This window comes from Tinamus guttatus, unplaced genomic scaffold (genome assembly GCF_059628265.1).
Source record: "Tinamus guttatus ecotype Peru unplaced genomic scaffold, ASM5962826v1 Tinamus_guttatus_pri_ptg000367l, whole genome shotgun sequence".
Classification (NCBI taxonomy): Eukaryota; Metazoa; Chordata; class Aves; order Tinamiformes; family Tinamidae; genus Tinamus; species Tinamus guttatus.
In genome coordinates, this window is record NW_028288901.1 from 726,273 (window position 1) to 750,396 (window position 24,124).

Genomic DNA, 24,124 nt, shown 5'->3' on the forward strand with positions numbered 1-24,124 from the left:
TTTTTGGTCTGCATTTAGATTTCCCAGCAGGACATCGAGTTCCAGGAATGGACGCAGCGGAGCAGCTGTCACCTGGGAGCTAATTTATCTCTGTGCCGCATGCAAATTATCTTTTAAATAATTAGACACTGCACCTAGCAATGGGTTTCCTCGCTGATTTGTGTTCAGTGTAAAGGCTAGGGGTTAACCCCATGGTACTGCATTTCCTGACCATAATGTGGCAATGCTGCTTTCAAATTAGCACGAGCAACGGGCCCTCCGGACTCTGCCAACTTGCAGAGTTGTGTGCATTAAACTGCATCCAGTGACACTAAGAAGACAAATCACATTTCCTTTTGTTGAGAGTAGAATTACAGTGACTTTCCTATGAGTTCAGCACGATTAAAAGCTGCAGAACTCGGCCCACAACCAAGTTGAAAATGAAAATGTTGCGCTCGCCCTTTCTCTCCCCCCTGCTGTAAATTCGTTCCATGTAGGAAGCCAGGCAGGTTGTTGGGGTCCATCCCCCTCGCCGGGGTGTGGGAAGCTCCTCACTGGTCTCGGGGAACATGTTGGTGCTTTGGCTCTGCAGGGGCCTCTGCCTTCCACATCCTCCATGCGGGGAGAGGGGAGGGTTGCACCTGCAGCCATCCAAACCCCCTGAGAAATGGTGGGGACCTCTCATCCCAAGGGAGCTCTGGCCTTGAGAATGTGACTGCACTTGTCATATGGATCAAATTATTCCAAGACTTTAGTAAGTTCATAAATTTATGATCTTAGCAGGCAGTAATCGAAAAACATCTGACATAAAATCATCTATTTCCACCATCACTCGGTTACAAAAGCACCAGCTTCAGTCTGAATGTACTGCAAGCTTTTACTGTGCTAAATAGTCCTCTGCCACAGCACTTCCACTGCCCAGTAAAAGCCTCAGATGCTTTTGATATCTTTTTTGTTTTTTTCTATTGGAGCAATGCGTTTTGTTTTTACAGTTAAAGCAGTCAGCACTACATGTGCTGGAACTCATCAGTTCTAAATTCCATTACTTTCCTCCTCCTTCAGCAGCCAGTTACTGAGGACTTCTTTTCCAATGAAGTTTTGGTGCAACTTGAGAAGCATCCAGTTAAAGCAGAGGCTCCTCAAAATGCTCACCTGCCTTAGCTGCCATCCCAATGACAGCTATTAATTAATTAGGAACAACGTCAGAGTAGTCAAGAATATAGGATAGAAAAACACATCACCCTAAAGCTAAAGATTATGTACACCGGCCTGTTACGTCACCTGGACATTTAATGGCATTTTCTAGGCTAGTATCCACCTCAGGAAAGGATTTTTGTATTTTTTACTGAGCTCATTTCTCCTAAGGTTGCATATTAAGAAGTCTTAACTGAAGTTTGCTCTCCCAAGAGTGTCAGGAAAGGCTTCTCTTCAAGGGAAAAGAAAGCCAATTCCAGTAAGGTCAGTGCAAAGTGTTGCCTACAGCTCACTCCTTCAGTGCTCTCGGAGCTCTCTGGTGCTTCCAGAGAGCTTCCAAATTCCCTCCGTTGCCACAGCAGCAGGTAAAGACCGGGTGAGGGAAACAGCTCAAAAATATTTCTTATATTTTCTTATTTTATTTGAAAGCTCATGGGTTTGTTGGTGGCCACTGGTGCTTCACAGTCCTCCACAAGAGAGGAATGTGCTCAGTGTGGCTTGGCAAGCGACACCCGTGCGTGTCCAGCGGCAGTCCGGCTGACTGAGGCCATTGCCAAGTTATGGGAGGTGTCCACAGAGCCCTGGAATCTCCCTCGGCAGCACCCGGAGCTCAAGGTCCATAACTAGAGGGGTCTCCCGATACTCGGCAACCAAGCGAGTGCTGCTGGCATCACGCGTGACTACGAGGGAGCCGCGCGTCGCACGCGCTTCATTCAGCTTCATGACGAGCAAATTTGCTGACAGATGCTGTAAAGCTCTGGCCCACCAGCCTCTAAAATACTCCACTCGTGCCAGTCAGTTTTTCAGCCACCCTGGGGAATTTTGTGTTGCTCAACCAGCTCCTTCTCACGGCTCTTCTTGCACCCACGTGCTGAGCTCGCGCTCTGCAAGCATCAGTCAAGGCGCTGTTAGCCCGCGGTGCTTCGCTTTGCATGGGGGAGCGATCTCGGGGTGTCTTTTAGAAGAAACCAAACTGCAAGACACACTTCAGGAACGCCCCAGCTCCAGGAGAGCAGGCTACAGGGGGCTTAGAGTGAGAAAAATCAGAATAAAAAGCCTGGAACACACAGAGGGGATGTGGAGTCGCTCCTGGCGGTCTGCGCGACCTAGCAGTGCAGCCTCAGCCTCTGATGTTCAGGTACGTGCTGAGATGCTGACAGCACCCTCACACTCTGAGCGAGTTCAGTTAAGACAAGGACTATCTTTCCTTAAATAAAAAATGAGAAGAAAACGATGGGAAGGACACAGGGCTCCCAAAAAGAGATGCCCGAAGGGAGCCGAACTCCTGGTCACCAAGATGCGTTGGAAAATCCCACCAGAAACAGTAAAACTGGCTGATGTCCCTGGGAGCATCCGTAGCTGTTCTCTCCATGTGCTCACATTTACACGCACGTTAGATCTTTTTTTATTAGTGATGCAGGCTAAGTGCTCAAAATAGTTTTAATCAATATAAATAACACTGCCTTTAAAGTGATCGCTTTGACTTTGCTACTTGTATTCAACTCACACGTCAGAGTGCTGTTTGCACTGAGCGAACAGTGATTAAATAATCAATGTCATTTTATGAGAGTTTAAGCAGAAACACCCTTCTGGATTGTTTAATGACAGTTTTAATGAATCTCACTATATAACAGAGAGAAATGCAGGGGGAAAAATGCAAACTTCAATTTTTAAATATTATTTTTAGAAGGACTATATATATAAAGATGTGAATTTAAGATGATTTACAGTCTGGATAATCAGAGTTTATTTAAACAACAGCTATATAAAGGAGAGCTTTAGGCCAGATTTTCAACAACTGAGAGTGACGGTTCATGAAAAGGAAAACCTGGAGGCTCTGGTGTGTGGGGCACAGCCCCACGGCAGCAGCAGGGAGACGTCCCACAGGTGGGAAGAACATGAAGTAGGAAAGGCAGGTAGTGAATATGCTGAAGAGGACTAATGCCACTCTACAACTTACAGTCTATTTAGAGGAAAAATCACGTGCGTTTTATGAAAAGAGAGCCAGAATAAGGGAAAAGGAACGCTGGAAGGGATACTAAAGCACTGACAGCTTTTCCCTCTTTTTTCCTACTGGAATTAAATGCTAACCCCAAGGCAGAGCTGTACTTGCCTAACAAACCAGTGTCAATGACAGACCCCTTTAGGTGGCTTTAGATGTCATATATTTATTACTGTAGATTTTAAGGAACAGCTAACTTGCTAATGAGGAGCTGGGATACTAAGAAACTCCATGTGCAAATTAGTATGGAAAGGATGGGCACCTGAATCTTACCGTATTAATCTGCAGTCAAACCTTGCTGATTCCCATTAATAATTATGAAAACCATTATGAATGACTGAGCTCTGTGAATTAATAAACAAGTAATTGTAGAAAAGCAATTGCAGCACTCCACACGGTGTGTTTATTGGCGGTGTGAGTCAGATTTAATTTCCTTTTAATTGTTTTTCATAACGCATTACAGGTGCTGTAGTATTATGTGAAAAAATGCAATAAACTTTGCTTCGGGGCCAGATACAGTTTTCATGTACAAACAGCAGGCAGCAAAAAATTTATCCCCATTTCAAAGAGTGTGGAGTTTAGAAAGTTTAAAAAGTTTAGCAAGGATCAGCAGGCTGTCAAGGACAGCTCCTGCTTAGTGAAACACATAAACTTTATGAAATGCTGGTGCTGAAATATCCAAGAGCCTCTCTCTGGGATACCTAGGATAGGAAAGAACCGCAGTATTTCAACGTGAAGCAAGTGTTCCTTAAATTCATTTTCTAATGGGGCCCAGAGATCGTGAAGCTTTATGACCTGGAAATGTTACATTTAAAATTAAAAATACAGAATACAAATGACTTGTCGCTCAAGATGGATAACCAGCCTTAAGCGACTACAGGATGAGCTACGCTGAGCTACGTTTTGTCTTTGCAGCTGCAGACAGGGGGGCTTCATACACCTCAGATGTGAGATGGGTTGTTTTTCAAATAAAAGACCTTGCTGGTTTGGTCATGGACCTGTTAAAAGTAATAAATAAGCTCTGTGGTTCATTTATCTCTGTTGAAAAAGTGCGAGAGAAATGTCAGCCTCTAAATTAGGGTGGCATATCATTATTTTGCAAATCTTCCCGATAAGATAAATCACAGAGCCAGATTCTGTGTCCATTAGAGTCTTCTGATTTCACTAACCATTAGGTCAGAGCAGCTGCAGTCCCAGATTATGAATTTGACAGAGGCACCTAAAACGCATGGACCTATAGGTGCTCAGTGCGTAGGTCACAGAGGAAGGAGTGAAGCATCTCTCTTGCTCCAACCATCCTGGTTATTCAGCATTTGTTTCACTGTTCAGCAACTGCAAGTCAATCTTACCAGCAAGCCAGTTCCTTCGGCTTCATCTATGTTTGTCCTACTGTTTTGGTTCGTGACTTTTTTTAATAGCAACTCTTTTGCTCTTAAAGCACATGTGACATGAAATGATATGATAGAATGTAAATTATTCAGGCTCCGTCTTGTTTCATTTCCACGAAGGGAAACCCAAACTGCAGAATTTTGGGTTCCTGCGCCAGGAAACTGCTGCAGCTTCAGGACTAGCTCTCACGTAGGCAAAATTGCTCTTCTCTGGAATAAGCAGAGCGAAGAGCTGCGCCGCATGCAGAAAAATTAGAGATGGAAATTCCTTGTGTTTCCTTGCACATTCTGGTTTTGTTTGCTCACCACGGCCAGCTTCGCCCTGGTTGATTTAACGGTGTGTTAAGGGAAAGACAAAATTTCTTTTGTGCAGGATGCCAGGAAACATTGTCCTCCTTCTCCCCTTTCATGCAGCGCAGGCTGCACACGGCAAATGAGGCAGAACAGACTTTAAATATTGTTTGTGACTGAGAGGTGAGAACAGCCTCCTAGCAACAAAGCGGTGTCGGCTGCTGTCCTCCAAAGGAGGCCGTTTCACCCCAAACGCTGCCTGTGCGGAGAGAAGAGTCTGCCGGCAGGGGACCGGGTTCAGGATGAGCCCCCAAAAGTCAACCTGTTGGTTTGGCTTCCCTGTCCTTCCCATTACTGACCTTCCCCGGAGCCGCCGTGCACAGATCCGCTCTCTCCAAAGCACCGTGTACTCCGCTGGGAAGGCGACTTTGTCTAAAAAACAGGTAGATAAAAATGCAGAGCCAGCAAAGGAGGTGGCTGTTTGTGCCTTTAAATTGTCTTTGATGCTTGCGGCTCTTTGGGCGAAGGGAAGCGAAGGAAACGTGGCAGTAAATGTTTGCTCACCGAGAGCTCCTCTTGCCTCACTGACTGGAAAATACAGGCGTTTCCCTTCCCCGAGCGAGGGCATTTTATTTGCATATAATACTGCAAACCGGTGACAAACAGGAGGCTTTAAGCTCCACTTGGGAACACTGACACCAACAACTATTGGCCACGCTGGTCACGGCAGCCGGGGTACCCTCTGGAGCACTGCATGAACACGGCTCATGCTCACAGCATCGCAGCGAGGCGGGCGAAAAACTGAATTAAGGTGCCCCGATTGAGAGATGAAATCTGCCCGAGTCATAATCAAAACTAAGATGCCAGCTCGAAAAGACAGAACGTTTGGCCAGGGGAAGATGGCTTTTAGCAGGGCATATCAGTAAAGTACAAGGTTTTTAATTAACTTTGTGTTTTCTGGGATGTAATCACCTCCCCGCACGTCTCCCTGCTTTGGTATCGAGCACCAACGTGAAGTTAAAGGCTTGGGCTGGTGGTTTTTTTTTTTGGAACTGAAATTTGCTCTAAGTGTTTGGGCAATGTCGTTTTCTAGCTCTCAGTACATCCTATAGCTAGGTAGGTACTTAAATAACAACACCTAGACACGAGCTCGTCCTTCCTAATATTTCTAGCATCCAAGTAACGGGTGTTACCCGTCCTGGGACCGCGCTCGCAGGCTCTGGGCTTGGACAGGGCCGGGACGGATGCGCCGCACACGGAGCAGCAGCGGGTGAGGGACCAAAAAACCCCTTCCTCGTTGTAGAGGAGCAGAACTGGCACCGGAAAGACAGCGCCAAGTTTGCGAGAGCTGCCCCAGAGGCGGCTCGTTTGGCGTCAGCGCGCGAGGGCCAGGACATACTGCAGCACGGGGGTGGCCTGTTTTTCTGGCCATTATTAATCCAGAAACCTTAATGATGAACAACATTTGTGTCATTGTCTACACAAATTTAATTTGTTTATGCAGCAGTTCAGTTAATCCTGCAATCTGCTTTTCTCAAATGAGGACAGATAATGGAGACACCGTTCTTTGCAGGTCTTCAGGCTTTTAAATTCTGATAAAATCAGGATTCTTCACTGGGTCTTGCCACAGCTCTGAATTAAGCCACTTTAAATGTAATTACTGGAGCTGGCTGTACATCAGGAACATCCATTAAAAGAATTGATTGACCATGCTGTTACGGGAGGCATTTTATGAACAAACGATCGTGATGGGTCCAGAACTGTAATTTATAAAGGCAAAAAAAGCAGGTAAATACTTTATTAGTGGTTAATGAGAGGTTCACAAGATAACTAAATTTCTTCTTTTTTAACCAGCTACTTCAGGGAGCCTTGGTGCCTGGCCATCTATCACGATCGGTTTATTGATCTGAAGACTGAAGTGCGGCAAATCCTCATGTCGAGCAAGGTAAGAAAAATGACTGGAGAGGGCACTGTATTATTTGGGTAATATGTTAGCGTTGTTCACTTTGGTTTCTTTTCCCATCTTTCCCCTGAAGCTTTGCATTTCGGTTTAGCCGTTGTCTTGGGGAAGCTTGAACACATTTTAGACCAAACAGAGGGATTTCACCGAGTTCAGCATATGGTTCCTGTTTCAGCATGTGTTTCAGCAGTTCTGCTATTTTTGCAGCTCTTTATATTTGCCAGCAGAATTTGTAGCTCAGTCACTTTTCCTTACAGAGCATTTTTGCATTACGTGTGCAGTTTAGTGCAACTCCTAAGCAAAGTCTGTAAGCTTATGCATTATCCCTTTTTTTTTTTTAATGTTTCAGCACTGACTGCAGCAGGTTCCTAACATTTTTAAGACCCTCCTCCCCGAAATACGAGTTTCTGCCTGATCTAAAGCAGAGTCACAGCCTGACTCTGGATACTTCCAACTCACTACGTGGGACCAATTCGCTGTATCTCTCCTCATGCCGCCGTGGCTTTTGTTTTTGTATGGAAACCCAGCGTGGCGGCCCCTATATGGCAGATTTTGGCAGTGTAGGAAACAGAACAGGCGACGAGGGGATGGAAAGGGGTGGCGCAGGGAGCCTCATTAGTGCGGCCAGCGCGGCCGCGTGCCACCGTGTGTCACAGCCGGAGCTGCCCCAGCGCCCGGCACACACGGCGGGATGAGGTTTTCCTCCTGTTGGCAGGGTATAGACGGCGCCTCGCTGCAGTTTTATTCTAGGTGCTCCTGAAAGACGTTTATGAAAGGCCACAAAATGAAATTCTGGGCAGGATGAGAGGCCTGATATGGAGTGGGTTGTTTTGCTGTTTTGTTCCCTGCCATCACTCTGCTGTGCTTCACAGACGTGAAAAGGCAGGAAGGGGAGTTGGTGTCCTGCAAATGGCAGGACAGACTCACTCGCTCACACTTTTCCAGTGGCAGCAGCCCTGGCACACAGAAATAGTCTTGCTGAACTTGCTGAAAACCCCTCTGTAAGTCAGGGTGGCTCATGTGAACATACGTTACCACACCTGGATCCCACCACCACTTGGCCACTACTTCTGTGCGTTTTTATGCTGCTTTCCTTCATGGCGATTCTACCTTTGGATTAACTAAATGTTGCACGTGCCTCTCCAGAATATATTATTGCCATTAGAATATTTGAGTATTTCAATAGAGCTTGAGCTGGGCTGTATTGAAATATGGAGCCGAGTGCCTTGTTCCCCGTGGCTGACGCTGCGGTGCGTTTAGGCACACAAACCAGGAGCGAAATGTAAGAACGAGGGGGAAAAAAAAAACACGCATCTCAAAGAGACGACCCAGCAGCTGTGCATGCAAACGTGGAGAAAGCAGACAGCTCTGTTTACCAGCCTCGTGAAAAATGGAATTTGGTCTCATATGCTTAGGGATAACATCTAAGTAAGCACAGAACACGTAGGAGGCACCGGGAAGGGCGTCACGGCTGGTCGGGGGGCTCTGTGTCACCTGCACGTTGGGCTTTCTGCCCCAGCGCTGCCTCTGCCCAACACCTTGGCCCCGGGTGCTCCAAGGGGAGGCCCCACGCTCGGCACCTTCACCCTCGCGTTCACTTGAGCCCCGTGGGGGCCGCCGAGGCGCTGCCGCGGGGCGGCACGAGGAGGTTCCTGGAAAAGGCACTTGTCCTCCAAAGGCACCAACGGGCCGGCTTCGGCTGCTCGAAAGAGGGGCAAAACGGGGGAGCTAAAGGAGCGCCGGGCTGCGGCGCACGGGGCTGGAGCCGCGCGGGAGGCGCCGCCGCCGCCCTCACCCCTCTTGTCGCCCCACAGGTGGACGGCACCGACCCGCGGCAGCTGCTGCTGCGCTGCGCCGAGGCGGGCGCGGCGGCGGCGGCGCCGCGGCGGCTCCTGGACGCGCACCTGGCGGCCGCGGGCTTCGCGCGGCGCGCGGAGGGCAGCGCGCGCGGCTACCTGCGCGCGCACGGCCGCCACCTGCCCGCCTACGCGCGGCTGCCGCGCGCGCCCGCGCGCTCAACAGATGGCCCGTGAGGCCGCGATTGTCCCGGCGCGCGCGGACGGACGGACGGACAGACGGCGCGGGGGGGGGGGGGGGGGGGAGGGCGCGGGGGCGCGCGCGGCCCTGACCCGGCAGCTGCGGGCGGGGGCGCCCCCGGGCGGCGGGGCGGGGCGCGCGGCGCGTGCCCGCGCGGGGGGGCGGGGGGCGCAGCTGTATGGTAATAGCGGCGCCCGCCGCAACGGCCGCCCCGCCCCGGGACTTATCCGCCCCCCGCGCCGCTTTTTTATTGTTTTTTTTTTGTGTGTGTTTTTTTCATCCTTTTTTTTCCCCTCTCTTTCTCTCCAGCTGGCGCGGGCCGTAACGCGCAGTGTCGCTGCGCGGTCCCCTTAGAGGGGGGGTGGTGGAGGGGGGGAACAGGTTGGGCTCTTCCCTCGGTCCCCCCCGCCCATAGGCACCTATTCCGCGCCGTTACCTAACGGCTGAACCAGCAACGGTAAAACCCAACGGCGGGAGCGGCGGGGCCGCGCGCCGGCAGCAGCGGCACTAATAAAAGTTTCCCGTTTCCGCGCCGAGTTCCCGCGCGGCTCCCGCCGCCGCCACCGCCGGCCCCGCGGCGCGTGTCGCCGCCCGCGCTCCCCCCGCGCGGCGCGCGCCGGGCGGGCGCACAAAGGGCGGGCACGTGCGCGGCGCGCGGCGGGGGGGGGGGGCGGCGCGCGCGTGCCGCCGCGGGGGGGGGGGGGGCGCTCAGGTGGCGGCGGCTCCGCCCCGGCGCGCGGCGGCGATTGGCGGCGCGGGCGGCGCGCGCCGCGGACAATGGCCCCCGCCCCGCTTAAAGGGGCGGGCGGCGGCGCCGCGGGCACAGAGGGGACGCGGCCGCCCCGAGCGCCGCCGCCGCCGCCCGCTCCGCCGCTGCCGCCCGACGGGGCGCGGGAGGCGGCCGCCCCCCCACACCGCTCCCACCCCCCCCTCCCTCCGCGGTGCTTCCCCCCCTCCCCCGCTCCCCGCCCCGGCGGCGCGAAGATGCCCCGCGGCTTCCTGGTGAAGCGGAGCCGCCGGCCCACGCCCGTGTCGTACCGCGTGCGCGGCGGCCGCGAGCCGCCCGCCGAGCCGCCGCGGGAGCCGCCCGCGGTGCCCTTCGGGACGCCGGAGGCGCCGTGCCAGGCGCTGCGCAGCCCCACGCGGCCCGTGAGCCGCGAGAAGTACCTGGAGCGCGGGTTCAGCCTGGGCTCGCCCGTCTCGGCCGAGTCCTTCCCCGCGCCCGCCGTGCCCAGCGCCACGGACTCGCTGCTCTTCGCCCCCGCCGAGCTCAAGCTCTGGGCCGCGGAGCCGCCGCCGGGCCCCGCGCTGCCGCCGCCGCCGCCGCCCGCGCCGCCCGCGCGCGCCCCGCAGCCCAAGCGGCCGCCCGAGCCCGGCAAGGCCAAGGCGGGGGCGGCGGCGGCGGCGGGGAAGAAGGCGAAGGCGATCCGCAAACTCACCTTCGAGGACGAGGTGACCACGTCCCCCGTGCTGGGGCTGAAGATCAAGGAGGGCCCCGTGGAGGCGCCCGCCAAGCCCCGCGGCGGCTGCCGCCCGCTGGGCGAGTTCATCTGCCAGCTCTGCAAGGAGGAGTACGGCGACCCGTTCGCGCTGGCGCAGCACAAGTGCTCGCGGATCGTGCGCGTGGAGTACCGCTGCCCCGAGTGCGACAAGGTCTTCTCGTGCCCCGCCAACCTGGCCTCGCACCGCCGCTGGCACAAGCCGCGCCCGCCGCCGCCCGCCAAGGCGGCCGCGGAGCCGGCGCGCGCCGAGAGCGGCAGCGAGCGGGACACGCCGAGCCCCGGCGCCGAGGAGGGCCCGTTCGGCTGCCCGCGCTGCGCCAAGCGCTTCCGCCGCCAGGCCTATCTGCGCAAGCACCTGCAGGGCCACCCGCCCGCCGAGGCGGCGGCGGCGGCGGCGGCCGCGCGGCTCTGCCCCGTGTGCGGCGAGGCCTTCCCGAGCCGCAGCGGGCAGGAGCGGCACCTGCGGCTGCTGCACGCGGCGCAGCTCTTCCCCTGCAAGCACTGCCCGGCCACCTTCTACAGCTCGCCCGGCCTCACGCGCCACATCAACAAGTGCCACCCGTCCGAGAACCGCCAGGTCGTCCTGCTGCAGCTGCCGCTGCGCCCCGCGTGCTGAGGCGCCCGGACTGCCGGGGCCCCCCGCGCCGCCCCTTCTCGCTGTTATTATTATTATAAATTAATTTAACGCGAACAAACCCGACCTGGCGCCCAGCCGCAGCCGCCGATGCCTTGGACTCTTTTTTCTCCGCCGCTCCGAGCTCTCGGGAGGAGGAAAAAAGAAAAAAAAATGTTTTTCTCTGATTTTTTCCTTTTTTATTATTTTTTAAAAAGGGGAAAAAATGCTGTAGAAACTGCCTTAACTGTGACACGCCGCCTGCCCCTTGTCCCGTTTTGTCCGTTATATTTTATATTATTATTTCTCTCCCCTCCCTGCCCCCAGGTAGCTCCACTGGTTTGACTTTTTGATCTGTATATGTTGGTGGGTTTTTTTGAGTAATTATGTTTATTTATTGGTTATTTATTTATATTGATTACGGAGATTCGGTTAATTATTTGGCCGCGGGTGTTTCCATGTGCTTTTTTTGTCTCTCCCTCCCCGGCGCCCTCCTGCCATTTCACTGTGCTTTTTAGAAGATCTTTTCCGTTTTTCTAAAGGGATCTGCTTAAAAAAAAAAAGGCGAGAGAGAAAAAAAAAAAGGTTTTAACTTTTATACCTAGAATAACACACAACCGTGACCGTTTTATCCTGCGCAACCGACAGCTCTTACTTTTAGATGCAATCTCTTTTTCTACACACATTATTTTCGTAACTGCTAGCTATTTATAGAGTGCTTCGATAGGACCGTTTCGACTGTATAATTATTTACTATTCGGAAATAAAAATATTTTGCAGTTGACGCTGCCTCCGCTCGCGCCGCGCGGGGGGACGGGGGCGCCGCCACGCGCGGGCTCCGGACGGAGCGCGGGGCGGGCAGCGCCAAACGGGGCCTTTTCTGCCCCAAACGGGGCCCGGTCGGTTCGGGCCGGGCCGGGGCGGCGGCTTCGCGGGCGGCTCCGGGGGCTTCGGTTGAACCGGGTCTGGACCGGGAAGGTGCGATGTGGGGGCGGGGGGGGCTGCTCCGGCCCCGACATCGGGTTGAGCCCCCGCGCGCGAACCTCCCTCCCACGCGCGAACCTCCCTCCCACGCGCTGCCCGGTTTCCCCTCGGGAACGGTCTGAAAATAGTTGCGAACTAGTCGGTTTACGGACGGGTTTTGAAGCAGAGGGGAGACTCTCTTCTCCCCCTGATGTATCTGCAACGTCAGGGTCTGCGTGGGGCTCTGCACTGCAGCCGCACAAGGAGAGGCGGTGAATGACACGGTAAATGGTGTAGTTCAGCTCGGCGCGGAGCAGCTTGTTGTTCATCGGGGCAAAGGGACTCATCGTTTCCTTCTCTGCTTTTATGGGTTTTTTTGTCCTTCATGAATTAAACTTATTCCCGGGGAATAAAAGAAAAAGAGCAACTCCGGAACCGCCCAACACCTGCAGCTGGTGGTCACTGGTGGTCACCCGGCGCACAGAGCGGCTGCTCCCCGAGCGCGGGCGCGTTCGGGAGCTCCCCGTCTGCTGCAGGACCCGGGGCTGCTCCTTCCCCAGGAGGAGCTGGGCCCTGGGCGCCGCGGCCTTCAGGGGCCTCCTCCTCCCTTCCCTTGGGAAGGGAATGAGGCCGCCCGGAGCGACCCCGACACTCGGAGTCACCGGCTGCTCCAGGCGCTTCTGCCCCTGCGGGGTCTTCCCGGTGTCCCGCAAATCCAGTCCCCTTGGAGGTGGCCGGAGCTGCCGGCAGCTCCATCGTTTTGTACGTCCAGCCCCCAGCTGCCCTGGTCCCCACTGCCACGACGTGGGTCAAGGGCCGCAAAAGGAAAACTGAAGTTTTCTGACATCATCATCAGGAAAATAATAATCTTTATTGGCTTTTTTAAAAAGTCTTCCCTGAATTAGAGATTTACATTGCTCTAAAGAGAAAAAATTAGCTTTATTCAGAAAAAAAAAAAATGCCCTTGATATCAGCTCAGACAGTTATTGGATAACCAAGAACAAGATCGCCTCTCCTACCCAGCCACGAAAATACAGTGATAATAAATTAAAAATACACATTTTATTTTCTAATTTGCTCTATGGACACACAATCAGCAGAAGGCAGAGGTAAAAATTTCAAGAGGGACAACCAAGACGGCTGTCACCAAAGGAACTGATATCCCATGGAGCCACTAGCAAAATGCCAAGCCAGCGTGACGCTCCTGTAAATATTTAGCAAGTAGAATTCCTTATTTACAGGGCAGCGACGCAGGCTGCTGCTGACATGAAACGAGACAGACGTTCACGTTAACACGTAAGTAGAAGTGCAAAAAAACGGGGGCCCAACGGTGCATTTTGCTTCACTGAGAAACGAATCCCCTTCAACCAGGCGTCACAGGAAGGTTCGCGCTGCACGTCCGCGCGCTGGGGCCGCAGGAGCAGGAACTGACCCCAGCGGAGCGTGAGGCACCCGGCCCGCGGAGGGGCAGGAACACGAGAGGTATCTGGCACAAAATGCCAACCGGGGCGGGGAGGCTCCTGTCCAAAACACCAGATCGAAGGAGAAAAATGCAGCAGCCCCGGGTGTTCTGCAGCTGCCTCTTTGGCTGCTCCTTGTGCGTGAGGAGGAGCCGGGACCCCCCGTGCCGAGCGGTGCCGCAGCTTCTACCTGGAGGTGACTTTTCCCCCAAGGCCGGCACACGCCCAGGGTTCAGGTTGCTGCAGCAGCGTCTCCCGTTTGCCTTATTTCTACAGTGCATTTTTTTTTTAACTACAAAAAGCTTTCCCCTCTCAAAGCTTGGGACACAGTGGGCTGAAGTCCCTTTTCCAGTCAAAGCCAACGCTTTGCCGGCTACGCCGCGGGCCCGCAGGACACCGCAGGCCCTCAGGGATGGTCAAACTTGCTTCATTCCACCTCGCGATGCCTCGATGGGCAGTTTCCCTGCCCCGATGCCACGGGAGGATGAGGGGGCTGCCCAGGCTCACCGCGTCCTGCTCACGCAGCCCCTGGGGTCAGGCAGTTACCGCAGCTGTGCCCGTTGCACCGGAGAAGGGGGTTTTGCTCCGGGTTGTTGTTCCATGCACCCACAAAACGCTCCCAGAAGCTGCACAGTGCCGAGGAGGAGGGTTTCTGCCTGGAACGAACGGACAGAAGGTTTGAACCAAACCGGTGCCAGGGCTTCCAAGGAGGACTTGATGCCTGGGACAAGATGCCGACGTCCTCCCTGAGTGTCCCATAAAAGCTCCAATAGGGACCAAACCCCCACCCCAAACCATCCGGCCACACTTGGGACATGGAGAAGCTCCCTCACACCTCAATTATGAGAAAACCCGTTAGACAAAATCCCCCCCGTGCCGTGGAGTGTGGAGCCAAGTGACGGAGCTCGCGGCTCGGAGACGAGGCGAAACGAGCGGTTCCAGCGCTGCCCCCGGCCTCTCCCTCGCGCTTCCCGCTGGAGGCCACGCGGCCGGAGCCGCATGACACGGCCAAGGGCTGAGCGGGACCAAAGGGCTCCCGGGAATGGCGTCTGCCCCTGCAGTGGGGCAGCCTGAGCCGCCCGGAGCAGCCCTGGAGCCGCCTGGAGTGAGTCAGTCGGAAGAGCCTGGATTGGGTCACTGAGAGCAGCCGGGATCAGGCCACTCGGAGCAGCCGGGATTGGGTTGCATGGATCAGCTGGGATCGGGTCGGTTGGAGCAGCCGGGATTGGGTTGCATGGATCAGCCGGGACCAGGTCAGTCGGAGCAGCTGCGATCAGGTCAGTCGGAGCAGCCGGAATCGGGTCGGCCGGAACAGCCGGGATCGGATCACTCGGAGCAGCCGGGATCGGGTCGGCTGGAGCAGCCGGGATCGGGTCGGCCGCAGGATGCGCTGGGGCTCCCGGCCAGGCCGGCGGTGGCAGCAGAGGGGCAGCTGGAAGGCGGCCGGGCAGCGGGAAGGGGAAGGGCCGTTGGCCGGAGCGGCCGGCACCGCGGCCGGGACCGGCGCGACGGAGGCTCTGGTCCGTGGCGCCGCTCTCACCTGCTGCGTCGTGAGGCCTCCCGGGCTCTAATCTGAAGGGAAAGAGACAAAACAGGTAAGTTTGGGGCGGCTCCTGTGGCGGCAGCCGAGCACAGACCGTTCAGCTCAACACGGCCGGCGGGAAGGGCACACGAATGGGCAATCACAGGCATTTTCCCTTGCTCCTGTTGCCTTGCAGAGCATTTCAGACACGAGGTCTCCTACGTTCCCCACTCCGATATTCCCAGCTCCCAGGATCATCCTGTGGGGCCAGAAAATCTCTGCGCTGTCATTCAAAGCTCCTAGTCCTGTCACTAAGATGAAAAATGAAAACTCAGAAGCAACAAAGCATTTTTATTTATTTTATTCCCAAAGACACGATGATTTTCACCCCAAGCCTGTAATTCCTGCCCGCCGCTTGGTGCAGCCCCATCAACCAGAGCCCGTCGGCCCGTCAGAGCCCTCTGCTGGGAAACGCCAAGGGACAACGGGAACGTCCCAGGCCTGGCACCAACGCGCTGGCCGCCTCTGCCTGCATCCCGGCTTCGCGGCGCTGCCTTGGGGGCTGCTGCAGAAGCTTGCAAGAAAATGGGCCGGGCTGCATCGCCCGCGCAGGGTCACCCGCGCAGGGTCACCCGTGCAGGGTCACCCGCCCTCCTCCAGCTCTGGGTTTCAAACACGCAGACTCGGGGGGTAAAGCTCGGGCCTCCCAAGGGCGCTGGGAATGCGGGGGAAGCTCCTCGGCGCTGCGGACACTTCCCTGCGCTGCCCCCAGCCCAGGGCCGGCTACGAAACGCTCGGGACCTGCAGCCACGGCGGTGCCCGGGGCTCAGAAGCCACCGGAGCGTCCCGGAATTTACTCCGCTTTTTGACGTGATCTCCGCCGCGTTGCTCTTCTTGCTTAGTGCTTTGATACGCTCTACTTTGAAATTGAAATTGGCTGCAAATACAGCGTAACAGGGCATCTTGGGGCTGTGTGTTCAAGGGAGCACATTTTGATCAAGAAATATATCAGTAAATAAAGACTGCCGTGGCTGTGGGCACCCAAACAGGTTTATATACAATTGCCACAGTCCAGCAACAAACCAGACGTAGGAACGCAGGGGATACATTTGCACCGATGCTCCTTGGTCTTGTCTACCATAACCCAGTTTATTTCACCATGTTTATGAGCAACGGCTGTGCACACTCTGCATTTAGAGCTTCCATTTACCTTACATGTTGGAGCAAAACCCAGGCGAGGGTCGTAGCAGGGACTGAGGTTGGATCCTTTGGAGATAACAAGGTGGGTGGCCTGGATGGCGGTGACCCAAGGTCGGGCGCTGGGCAGTGACACGTCCCAGAACCGAACTGGTCGCTTACAACTTTATTGGCTGAATTAGCACGACCTGCGCCCAAATCCATGAGAACAGAGCCCAAGAGTGAGCGATGGAGGAGCTCACGGCCCTCAGAAGAGGCCAGAAGAGCCGGAGGGAGGGTCTGTGGGGACGGTGAGGCCGAAGGCCGGTCTGGAGGCCGCCAAGGCCCCTCGCTGGTCTCTCCTCCCCGGAGGCAGCGGCCCCGGCTCCGAGCCCGTCCTGATCCAAGCCCTCCTCGGGCCCCGGCGCTCCTCCTGCCTCCGCCAAAGGAGGCCGGGAGGAGCGAATCCGCATCGGCACCGGGAGCCCCGGAGCGCCCCTGGTTAAACAGGGCACTTCTCTCTCGTGGGAAAAGAAAGGCAAAATGCAGCAACTGCCTGCAGAGACGGAGAGACGTGAGGGGCCGCTGAAGGCGCAGGAGGTGCAAGAGCTTCCCCTCTTCATTCCCTCGCACACTTCCATCCAGGGGGTGTTCAGGGTCTCCACATCACTAACCAGATCAATGAAGGAAGGAAGACGTCACGGCCTGGAGGAGATTTCCACTGAGTGACTCAGTACAGAAGAGGGAAAACAGCTGGTTTTGAGCACGGCTTTTGCAACCATAACACGTGTGGGAAAGGCTGCACCTCCAGCCGGTCGTTGCTTGATTCTTCAGCAAAATTATTGTGTTGTTTATAGCACCAACCTGCTGTCATAGGAATTACGATGATTTCTCCATAAAGATCTCTCCATGAGTAGACTCAGAAAGAGGATCAAAATCGCTGCTCCCATTACCTGAATACGCTCAGGCTGGTTTCATAAACAAGGAGGCAGGAAGGAGAGAATGGAAACTACCTGGGATTTATTTCCTGCGTCTACCTGAGAGGCATCCTGGGAGAGGAGTAAATTTGGGATTTCTGCAGATCCCCCTGACCTCCCTCCCTCCCTCCTTAAATCAGGTCACAGTGCTCGATTCAAGGTCGCATTTCCTTTGGCACCTTTTCATTCTCTGCTATCAAGCAGCCATCACCAGGGCCCGATCGACCACCAACGAAACCAGAAGCGATCTCCTCGCTGGGCCGGGTCCTGTTCACCATCCACGGGCACGGGAAGCTTCACACAGGGAGCCCTTCCTGGGCTTACAGCTCCTGAGGTCCATGAGAGGTGGCTCAGCAGGTCTGAAGAACTTCCCTGGCTGTTCGGGGCAAGGCGAGTGCCAGGGATCCTTGCAGATCTCTTGGAAATACTCCTGGATACGTTTCGTGTTTGATGAACAGAAAGCAGAAAGGGGAAAATCAGGACACGGAGGTCGCGGCGACCAACAGCAACACCCGCGTGGGAGAAGCCACGGACTTGTCCGGACCAAGGGCTCCGGGATACGGGGACGGAGGCGCCGCTTCCGCCGAGGAGCCGCGATCCGGATTCACACCGTGTAACAGCAGGGATGGGGCAACCTGCTGAGGAGGAGATTCCCCTCGGCCTGCCAGGAAACAGGGCCCTGCACTTCAGCCTGAAACACCTCGAGTCCCTTCTCCCTTGCTAACTCTTCCTGCTCCTCCTTTTCCACCACCTCCGGCTCTTCCCTCTTCACTTACTGCCTGGACATCCTCAACAGGCCCAAGGTTTTGGGCATCTGTCCAAATCACCCTTCTCCAACTGCCAGGTAATCCCAGTATCACATCTTTTGTGTTGCTGCTTTTTCCTGGGAACAGACAGTAGCTAAAGGGATTTACAGGAGAGCTGAGCGGAAGATTTAGGGCTGCCAGAATATCAGGGAATTCTGCACAGCCGAGAGCCTCGTTGATACTTTTTCAATTCTGGGCAACCTGCTCAAATCGTCCAAGTGCTGGATGTGCTGTGAGATGACAGCACAGCTATTCCCAAACTTTTTTTTTTCCTTTTTTTTCCCCTAATATTCAGCTCCACTGAGCTTCCCTAAACAAATATTTAAAATCATTATGCAGGACCTGCAGACAATTTTACAATTTTATTCCACCAAGAGCACATAAGTGACAGAACATCCCGCTGATATTCTGCAGATTTTCAAGGAAAATGCACAAACAGGAAAGTAAAAAAAAAAAAAAAAAAGAAAAAGAAAAAACAATCTAAAAAATACCCCCAGCCAAACAAACCAAAACCTAAAGGACAGTGGTTCAAATAGCTTGAAAAATAAGAAAATAGGATGTTTAAGACATTGGTTACTCTGAGTTTCCATTCTGTCCTACCAAAAATTTTTAAAATCACACAGTCAATTCACACAAATATTCCTTTTCCTTTAAGCAGGAAAGCATAAAAGCTCATCACTTTGCCAAAAAAGTCTTTTAAAAATACACCGAATCTTGTTTGTTGCACATTTACGTATTTCCCATATCAAATTCATGCATGTAAAATTCTGGAAACAGAAGGAAAGCCCGTGTCACCTTTTCAACACAAAAAGCCTGCAGATTTTCAGCTTTCTGTAAACAAGCAGGCGAGGCTTCCAAGGCTTTAAAAACCTGGGAATGCTGAAAATGTCTGCAGTTCCTCTACTCAAGTGTTGCTCCTGGGCAATGTGATAATATTCATTAAAGAAGCCGTTTCTCAGCAGACAGCACATGTCGGAGCCTCGCAGCGCAGCTCCCCGAAAACAACGCTCTCCAAAACATTAAGAATTGAAAGCAAGAACCTGAGATACTTGTGCCTTCCTTTTCATCCCATCGGCAACCAAAAAAAAATAAAGATTGACATTATATCCTTTCCAATAACGCGACGCATGATGCTTTATTTTCCAAATCATTAGCATGCACAAGAATGACCTCATGGTGAACAGATGCACTTGGATATGGCAGTGATTAGATCAGTCCTCTCAGCAGTCAAGTGTGCCCGTTTCAATTAACCCTTTGAAGCACTAACCGCGGGGCTGCAGCGCTGCAGAACAGCTCTGCAGCTTCTCCTCAAAGCCCAATCTGCTCCTGTAAGCGTAAACTTGCCAAGTCTCGAGCCTCCTCTGACGGAATAGCTGCTTTTCCTAACATTTCCCTCTTCTCCGAGTTGAGACAATTCTGGCTCCTGATCTTAAACTGCAAGCGTTAATACTCTGCAGTCTACAGGGCTAATTAAAGTTGGGTCGTTTTGCTGTTTGTGCGTGTTTAACAGTAATGATTTTTTGAAAGAACGTCTCACCTAATTATCTTCTAAAGTTGGTGTGCAGTTTGTTTTGCTGAAGAATTGCTTGGATTTTTTTGGCCAAGGGAGCAAGAACAGGGATAAGACTAAACCCCCCCCATCCTCAAAACGAGGGAAATCTGCAGAGGGAAAGGATAAGAATAATTCAATAGTGTTGGATTACCGAGGATTTCCTGGGTTGACTCTCATAGGCAGCCTAATTAAAATACAGCATGTAATGTACCGGTTAGCAACAAAGCTCCGCGCTCGCATCTTTTGTTCCTAATCTGCACATCCCCTAAATGAGTTGGGGGCCGCACTGCCCGAGGTACCCGGGGACGGCGGGACGAGCGCGCGGCGCCGTTCCCGCGCGGGGCTGCTCGCGAGGCCGCGCCGGAGCGCGCGCTGGAAACGCCCGGATCGCAGCTGGATCTGGGGGAAACCTCCCTAGAGGCAGGAAGAGGGAGAATAAAAACGCACTTAATTTAAATAAATGGGTCCTTGTTAATAATACAGTGATCAGGTATGTCATAAGCAGCTATATATTTACAGCACATCACAGCCTCGACTGGCTTTTCATGAACTACTAAAAGCAAGGTTAATTTTAATAAAAAGTACTCTAACTCCTTGGCAGGAGGAACACTGACTACCTGAGACGTATGGGAAAACCGATCGTTGGCTGAAAAATACGGGACTGACACAGTTTGAAAACTGAAAAGCAGTTTTTAATCCCTTTCCCGTCATTAATAGGAATGAGTATCTATCTAAGAAGATCTGTCTCTATGCAAATTGATTCGTGCCAGTCCCGTACGAGGTGGTTCTTTCTTTCAAACGGAGGATCTTACAGCTGAAGCACAGATCGAAACATGCCTCGTGTCCGGCGGGATGCGCGTTCCGCTCGGGATGAGCGTTGCGGGGACGGCGGCAGGGCCTTTCCTGACGCTCTGGGTCAGGACCAGGCGAGGGGCAGGAGCAGGGGCTGCGGTGCCGAAGTTGCTCTTGCCTCGCTCACGGCAGGGTTAGCTTCTAAAATCCCGAAGGGAAAGGCTTAGCTCGCCCTGTTCGACTGGCAACGCATCCCACGATCACAAACCGCTTTTACAACAGCCTCCGCGCGGGACGGCCCTCGGCAGAGCAGGGATGGGCACGAGGCGGGAGCGGACGGGCGCAGGAGACGTGTAGAGACTGGGATGTTTCTAAATGCCCAAGCCCGCAGCTGAGCTTTTTGTCTTTGCCTGTGTTTGTTCAGAAGGGAATTATGGATTGATAACTTGGGGACAACACGCATGATACAATTTGGCCTCCAAAACTTTAGTTTTGCTTTGAGCAGGAGCCAAAACTCCTAACCTCAGATGTTTGGAGTGCAAAAAAAAGCCCGGGATCCGGTTGTGACACGTGTCACTCTAAGAAAAAATAAAACCATGAAACCATAAAAATCACATTAAAATATGTATTGTTTGACAGTGTTCTGAATAACTTAAGCAGCTGATGGTGAACTTAGTTTTTTTTTTTTTTTGTATACAAAATGTATTGCACAATTTGGAAAAATGACCAAAATTCGGAAAGCAAGACCCCTGCATTACCAAATCCATCTGTCCTTTGTGGCCACACAGTGTTTGATCAAAACAAGATCATTAGGGGTTGTGGTAAGAGTGTGCAAAGAAGAAACAAAAATATATATATATGCGTCGAGGAAAGCTTTTAGAATATATCACCATATCTATATTTTTATTTGCTGATGGATAAATCAAGTGCTAGCAACACCGGGCAGGAAATCTCCATTTCTATTGAAATTGATAATTTTTTCTTTTTTTTTTTTTTTTGTCTCCGACTTTTGGCAGCGCGTATAAAAGAATTTAATTCACAGCTGCTCTACTTTTTAATGTAGAAAACATTAATCAAAGCTTTAAGTTATAAGCTCTTCTCCCGTTGTTCGGTATTCCAGTTCAGCACAGATCAATAGGGGCCATCCCTGCGTTTCTTGACGCCTCTCCAGGAAGCGGCACCGCGATTATGTAAATGCCGCTGGCTCCGCTCTCCTCCCGCCTCCTGCTTATCTCCAAAGCCTCCTGCCCGCGGCCGGCTCCGGCGCGCGGATACCTCTTATCTCGGAACAAAGCGCGCGGAGCTCGGGGCTCGCGGCCAGCCACGGCAAACAATGACGCGCCGCGGATTTTATTTCTGAAGTGATTTATTTTTGTAAATTTAATTTTGTCCCCCAATGCTCCCCCCTCCACCTTTTTTTTTTTTTTTGTCGTTGTTGCAGTTTAGATGGAAGATATTTGCTAGTCGGGCTAACGAGAAAGCGAGCAGATGTCCTGCAGCATTTACACAGGTTTGGAAGAATCTATTAAACAATCCAAAAGGAGTATCAGGAAATAATTAGAAAGGGCCAGTTTCACCCAATGAGTGTAAAAAGGGGATTAGGGGCTCTTTATGAAAGAAGCCATCGCAGTGACCCGCCGCTTCTTTGGAAGACGGCAACAACAAATCTGGAGGGTACTAGAAACCTGCATTTCAGAGCAAGCGCTTCGTTTCAGAACGTATTTATTTGAGCTTAATCAAAACAGCCCAGTTCGTACCTCAGTGACGATTTAAAAACGCGGTAAGACGCGTGGGGAATAAACTCACAGGCTTTCGCATTCAATTTCCCTCTTTCAATAGGGCCGGTGAATGACCATTAGCATAAGTGGGTGCATAGATACGTATGCATAAATAAAAACACACACACACGACCACACACACATTCAGAAAAAACAACGCAGGTTCCAAATGCAGCGCTGGAGGGAAGCCTGAAATTTGCAGAAAGCATCAGCAGACCACGCTGCTGTCGTGGTTTTCGAGCCCAACGCTCTTCTTACATTTCTTTTGCATTAATCCCTGACCCCCGTATCTCAGCAGCATAATCCCCATTTAGCATTAGTAGCAACGGCTTCTACTGCGAGGAACTATTTTTCGATAAGTAAGCGCCGATTCAGGCGCCGCTTTTGAACAGCGTATTCCCAGCTCAGCAAGAAGCCCGCGCTCCTGAATGAGCCGGAGCACATTACTGCAGGAAAGTTCATTAACCTTGCTAGATTCGGGGGTTAACAGGATAGCTGAAGAAAGGAACTGAGTGAATGGCTCTGATGCAAAACAAATTAAAATGAATGTCATCATTCCTTTTGATATTCATTAGTTGATTCAGGGGAAGAATGGTCGTCTTAAATTTGCAAGCATTTATCTACAAAAAACAGGTGTACATCTGCTGCTCAAGTGCTTCTTAGCGCAAAGGAGAAGAAAAACGAACAGAGACTCACCAGTTCCACCGAGGGAGTAGCTAGGAGAGGGAGAAAAGACCTGAGCGGCAAAATCTTCAAATGTCATCACTTCTTTATGGTTCTGGATTATTGCTTCAAGATACAGTGCTCTTTCTTCGTAACTGCAAGAGCAGGTTAAGGAAATGCATGCAACACACAGTGCAGTTACACGGTGTCCGAGGACAGCTCAGAAACACACACCAAAAATGGACCCCACGCAAGGAAAGGAGCACCCCAACATCTCATAATATTGCTTAACATTTCTGGACATGAGCAGTGAAAACACTTAATTGCTTACAATTAAGTTTACAATTATGAAAAATGTCTTTATCACCAAAAGGGACCCAGCGCGTTGGCAACGTCACCGCTGGTAAAGGCCGAGCCTGGAGACTCTTGGCTTTTTCAACACCAAACTTACCACAAAAGCCAAAGCACTTTAGATAATCCTTGTCCACAAGATTTGTATCACTATAACCTTTAATACCAGAAAAAGTAATTAGAGGCAAATACTACAGGAAAAAAAAAAAAACATGTTTACTTATCACCGTACTTAAATATATACATACATGTATAGACAGCAATAATTTCTGGAAGTGTAAAGCTTCAGTTAAGGCAGATGCTGGGAGGTGTCGTCTTATGAATCCTAAATAACTGATACAAATTGAAGCGGGGGGAAGGAAAAAAAGAAAAAAAAAAAAAAAAAAAGAACTTGGGTGCAGTGTTGTCTGCATAATGCAGGCAACAAAGCCCTCCACAATCAAGACTATTGCCTTTTAATTAAAACGCGGCAACCTGGAACACACAGCATTCAAATGTGTAATCAAAAACCAGTCACCAATAAAACTTACAAGCGTAACAAGCTGAAGCAACTTTCCAGCTGTCTTAATAGGACCCCTGCTTGCGGCAGCTTTTCAGCGCGGAGAAAGCCAAGCTTTTCCCTTTGTCTGCAGCTTCTGTTTTCTCAGAAGGTGAATCAGACACTTCCAATAACAGGATAACGCCTGAAACAAATCTCCAATAGACTGGAGAGCCCCACGTACGACTTTATGAATCAAGGCGCTTGGGAGCCCTATGACATCTCATTTCCCCCATTTAAAGCAAAAAAAAAAAAAAAAAAAAAAAGTTTGCAAGCTGCAAGGCTGCATTTGCTCCATGGGAGTGTGACTGAACGTGGGGGAAATGCCCGTTTTCCCTTGGGCAGCAGGAGAGCTGGAGCAGCACCGGTGCAAACCCCCGCGCAGGAGAGGCTGCGCAGCGATCGCGACCCACCGACTGCTGCTCTTGGGCTGACCCTGCGGGGCTGGTTGTGGCTTCTCTTGCACCCCAGAACACTTTCAAACACTACATATATACATATGTTTAATTTCGAAGCATAATGATGCTTACAAATGCCACACGGCGTTTCTAGGAGCCTAAATAAGGGGATAAACAGAGCG

The 24,124-nt window shown here is 52.4% G+C and overlaps 3 protein-coding genes across 3 annotated transcripts in view; 2 read left to right on the top strand and 1 right to left on the bottom strand.

Moving 5' to 3' along the window:
* Positions 1–6,908, top strand: part of CFAP61 (cilia and flagella associated protein 61) — an 82,816-nt gene extending 75,908 nt beyond the window's left edge. Inside the window, 2 exon segments of the mRNA XM_088530338.1 lie at positions 6,709–6,820; positions 6,822–6,908. Coding sequence (XP_088386464.1) covers positions 6,709–6,820; positions 6,822–6,908 — 199 coding nt within the window.
* A 2,927-nt stretch (positions 6,909–9,835) lies between these two features.
* On the top strand, positions 9,836–10,969 carry INSM1 (INSM transcriptional repressor 1). Its single transcript, XM_088530332.1, has one exon. The coding sequence runs from the start codon at positions 9,836–9,838 to the stop codon at positions 10,967–10,969; it is 1,134 nt and encodes a 377-aa protein (XP_088386458.1).
* Positions 10,970–22,131: 11,162 nt separating this feature from the next.
* Positions 22,132–24,124, bottom strand: part of RALGAPA2 (Ral GTPase activating protein catalytic subunit alpha 2) — a 117,132-nt gene continuing 115,139 nt past the window's right edge. Inside the window, exon 39 of the mRNA XM_088530355.1 lies at positions 22,132–22,810. Within this exon, the coding sequence (XP_088386481.1) occupies positions 22,609–22,810 (202 nt within the window). The 3' untranslated portion in view covers positions 22,132–22,608. The remainder of the gene's footprint in view (positions 22,811–24,124) is intronic.

Bases quoted from the DNA above. Each gene is read 5' to 3' on its own strand.
- INSM1 (XM_088530332.1), top strand. From the start codon at position 9,836: ATGCCCCGCGGCTTCCTGGTGAAGCGGAGCCGCCGGCCCACGCCCGTG.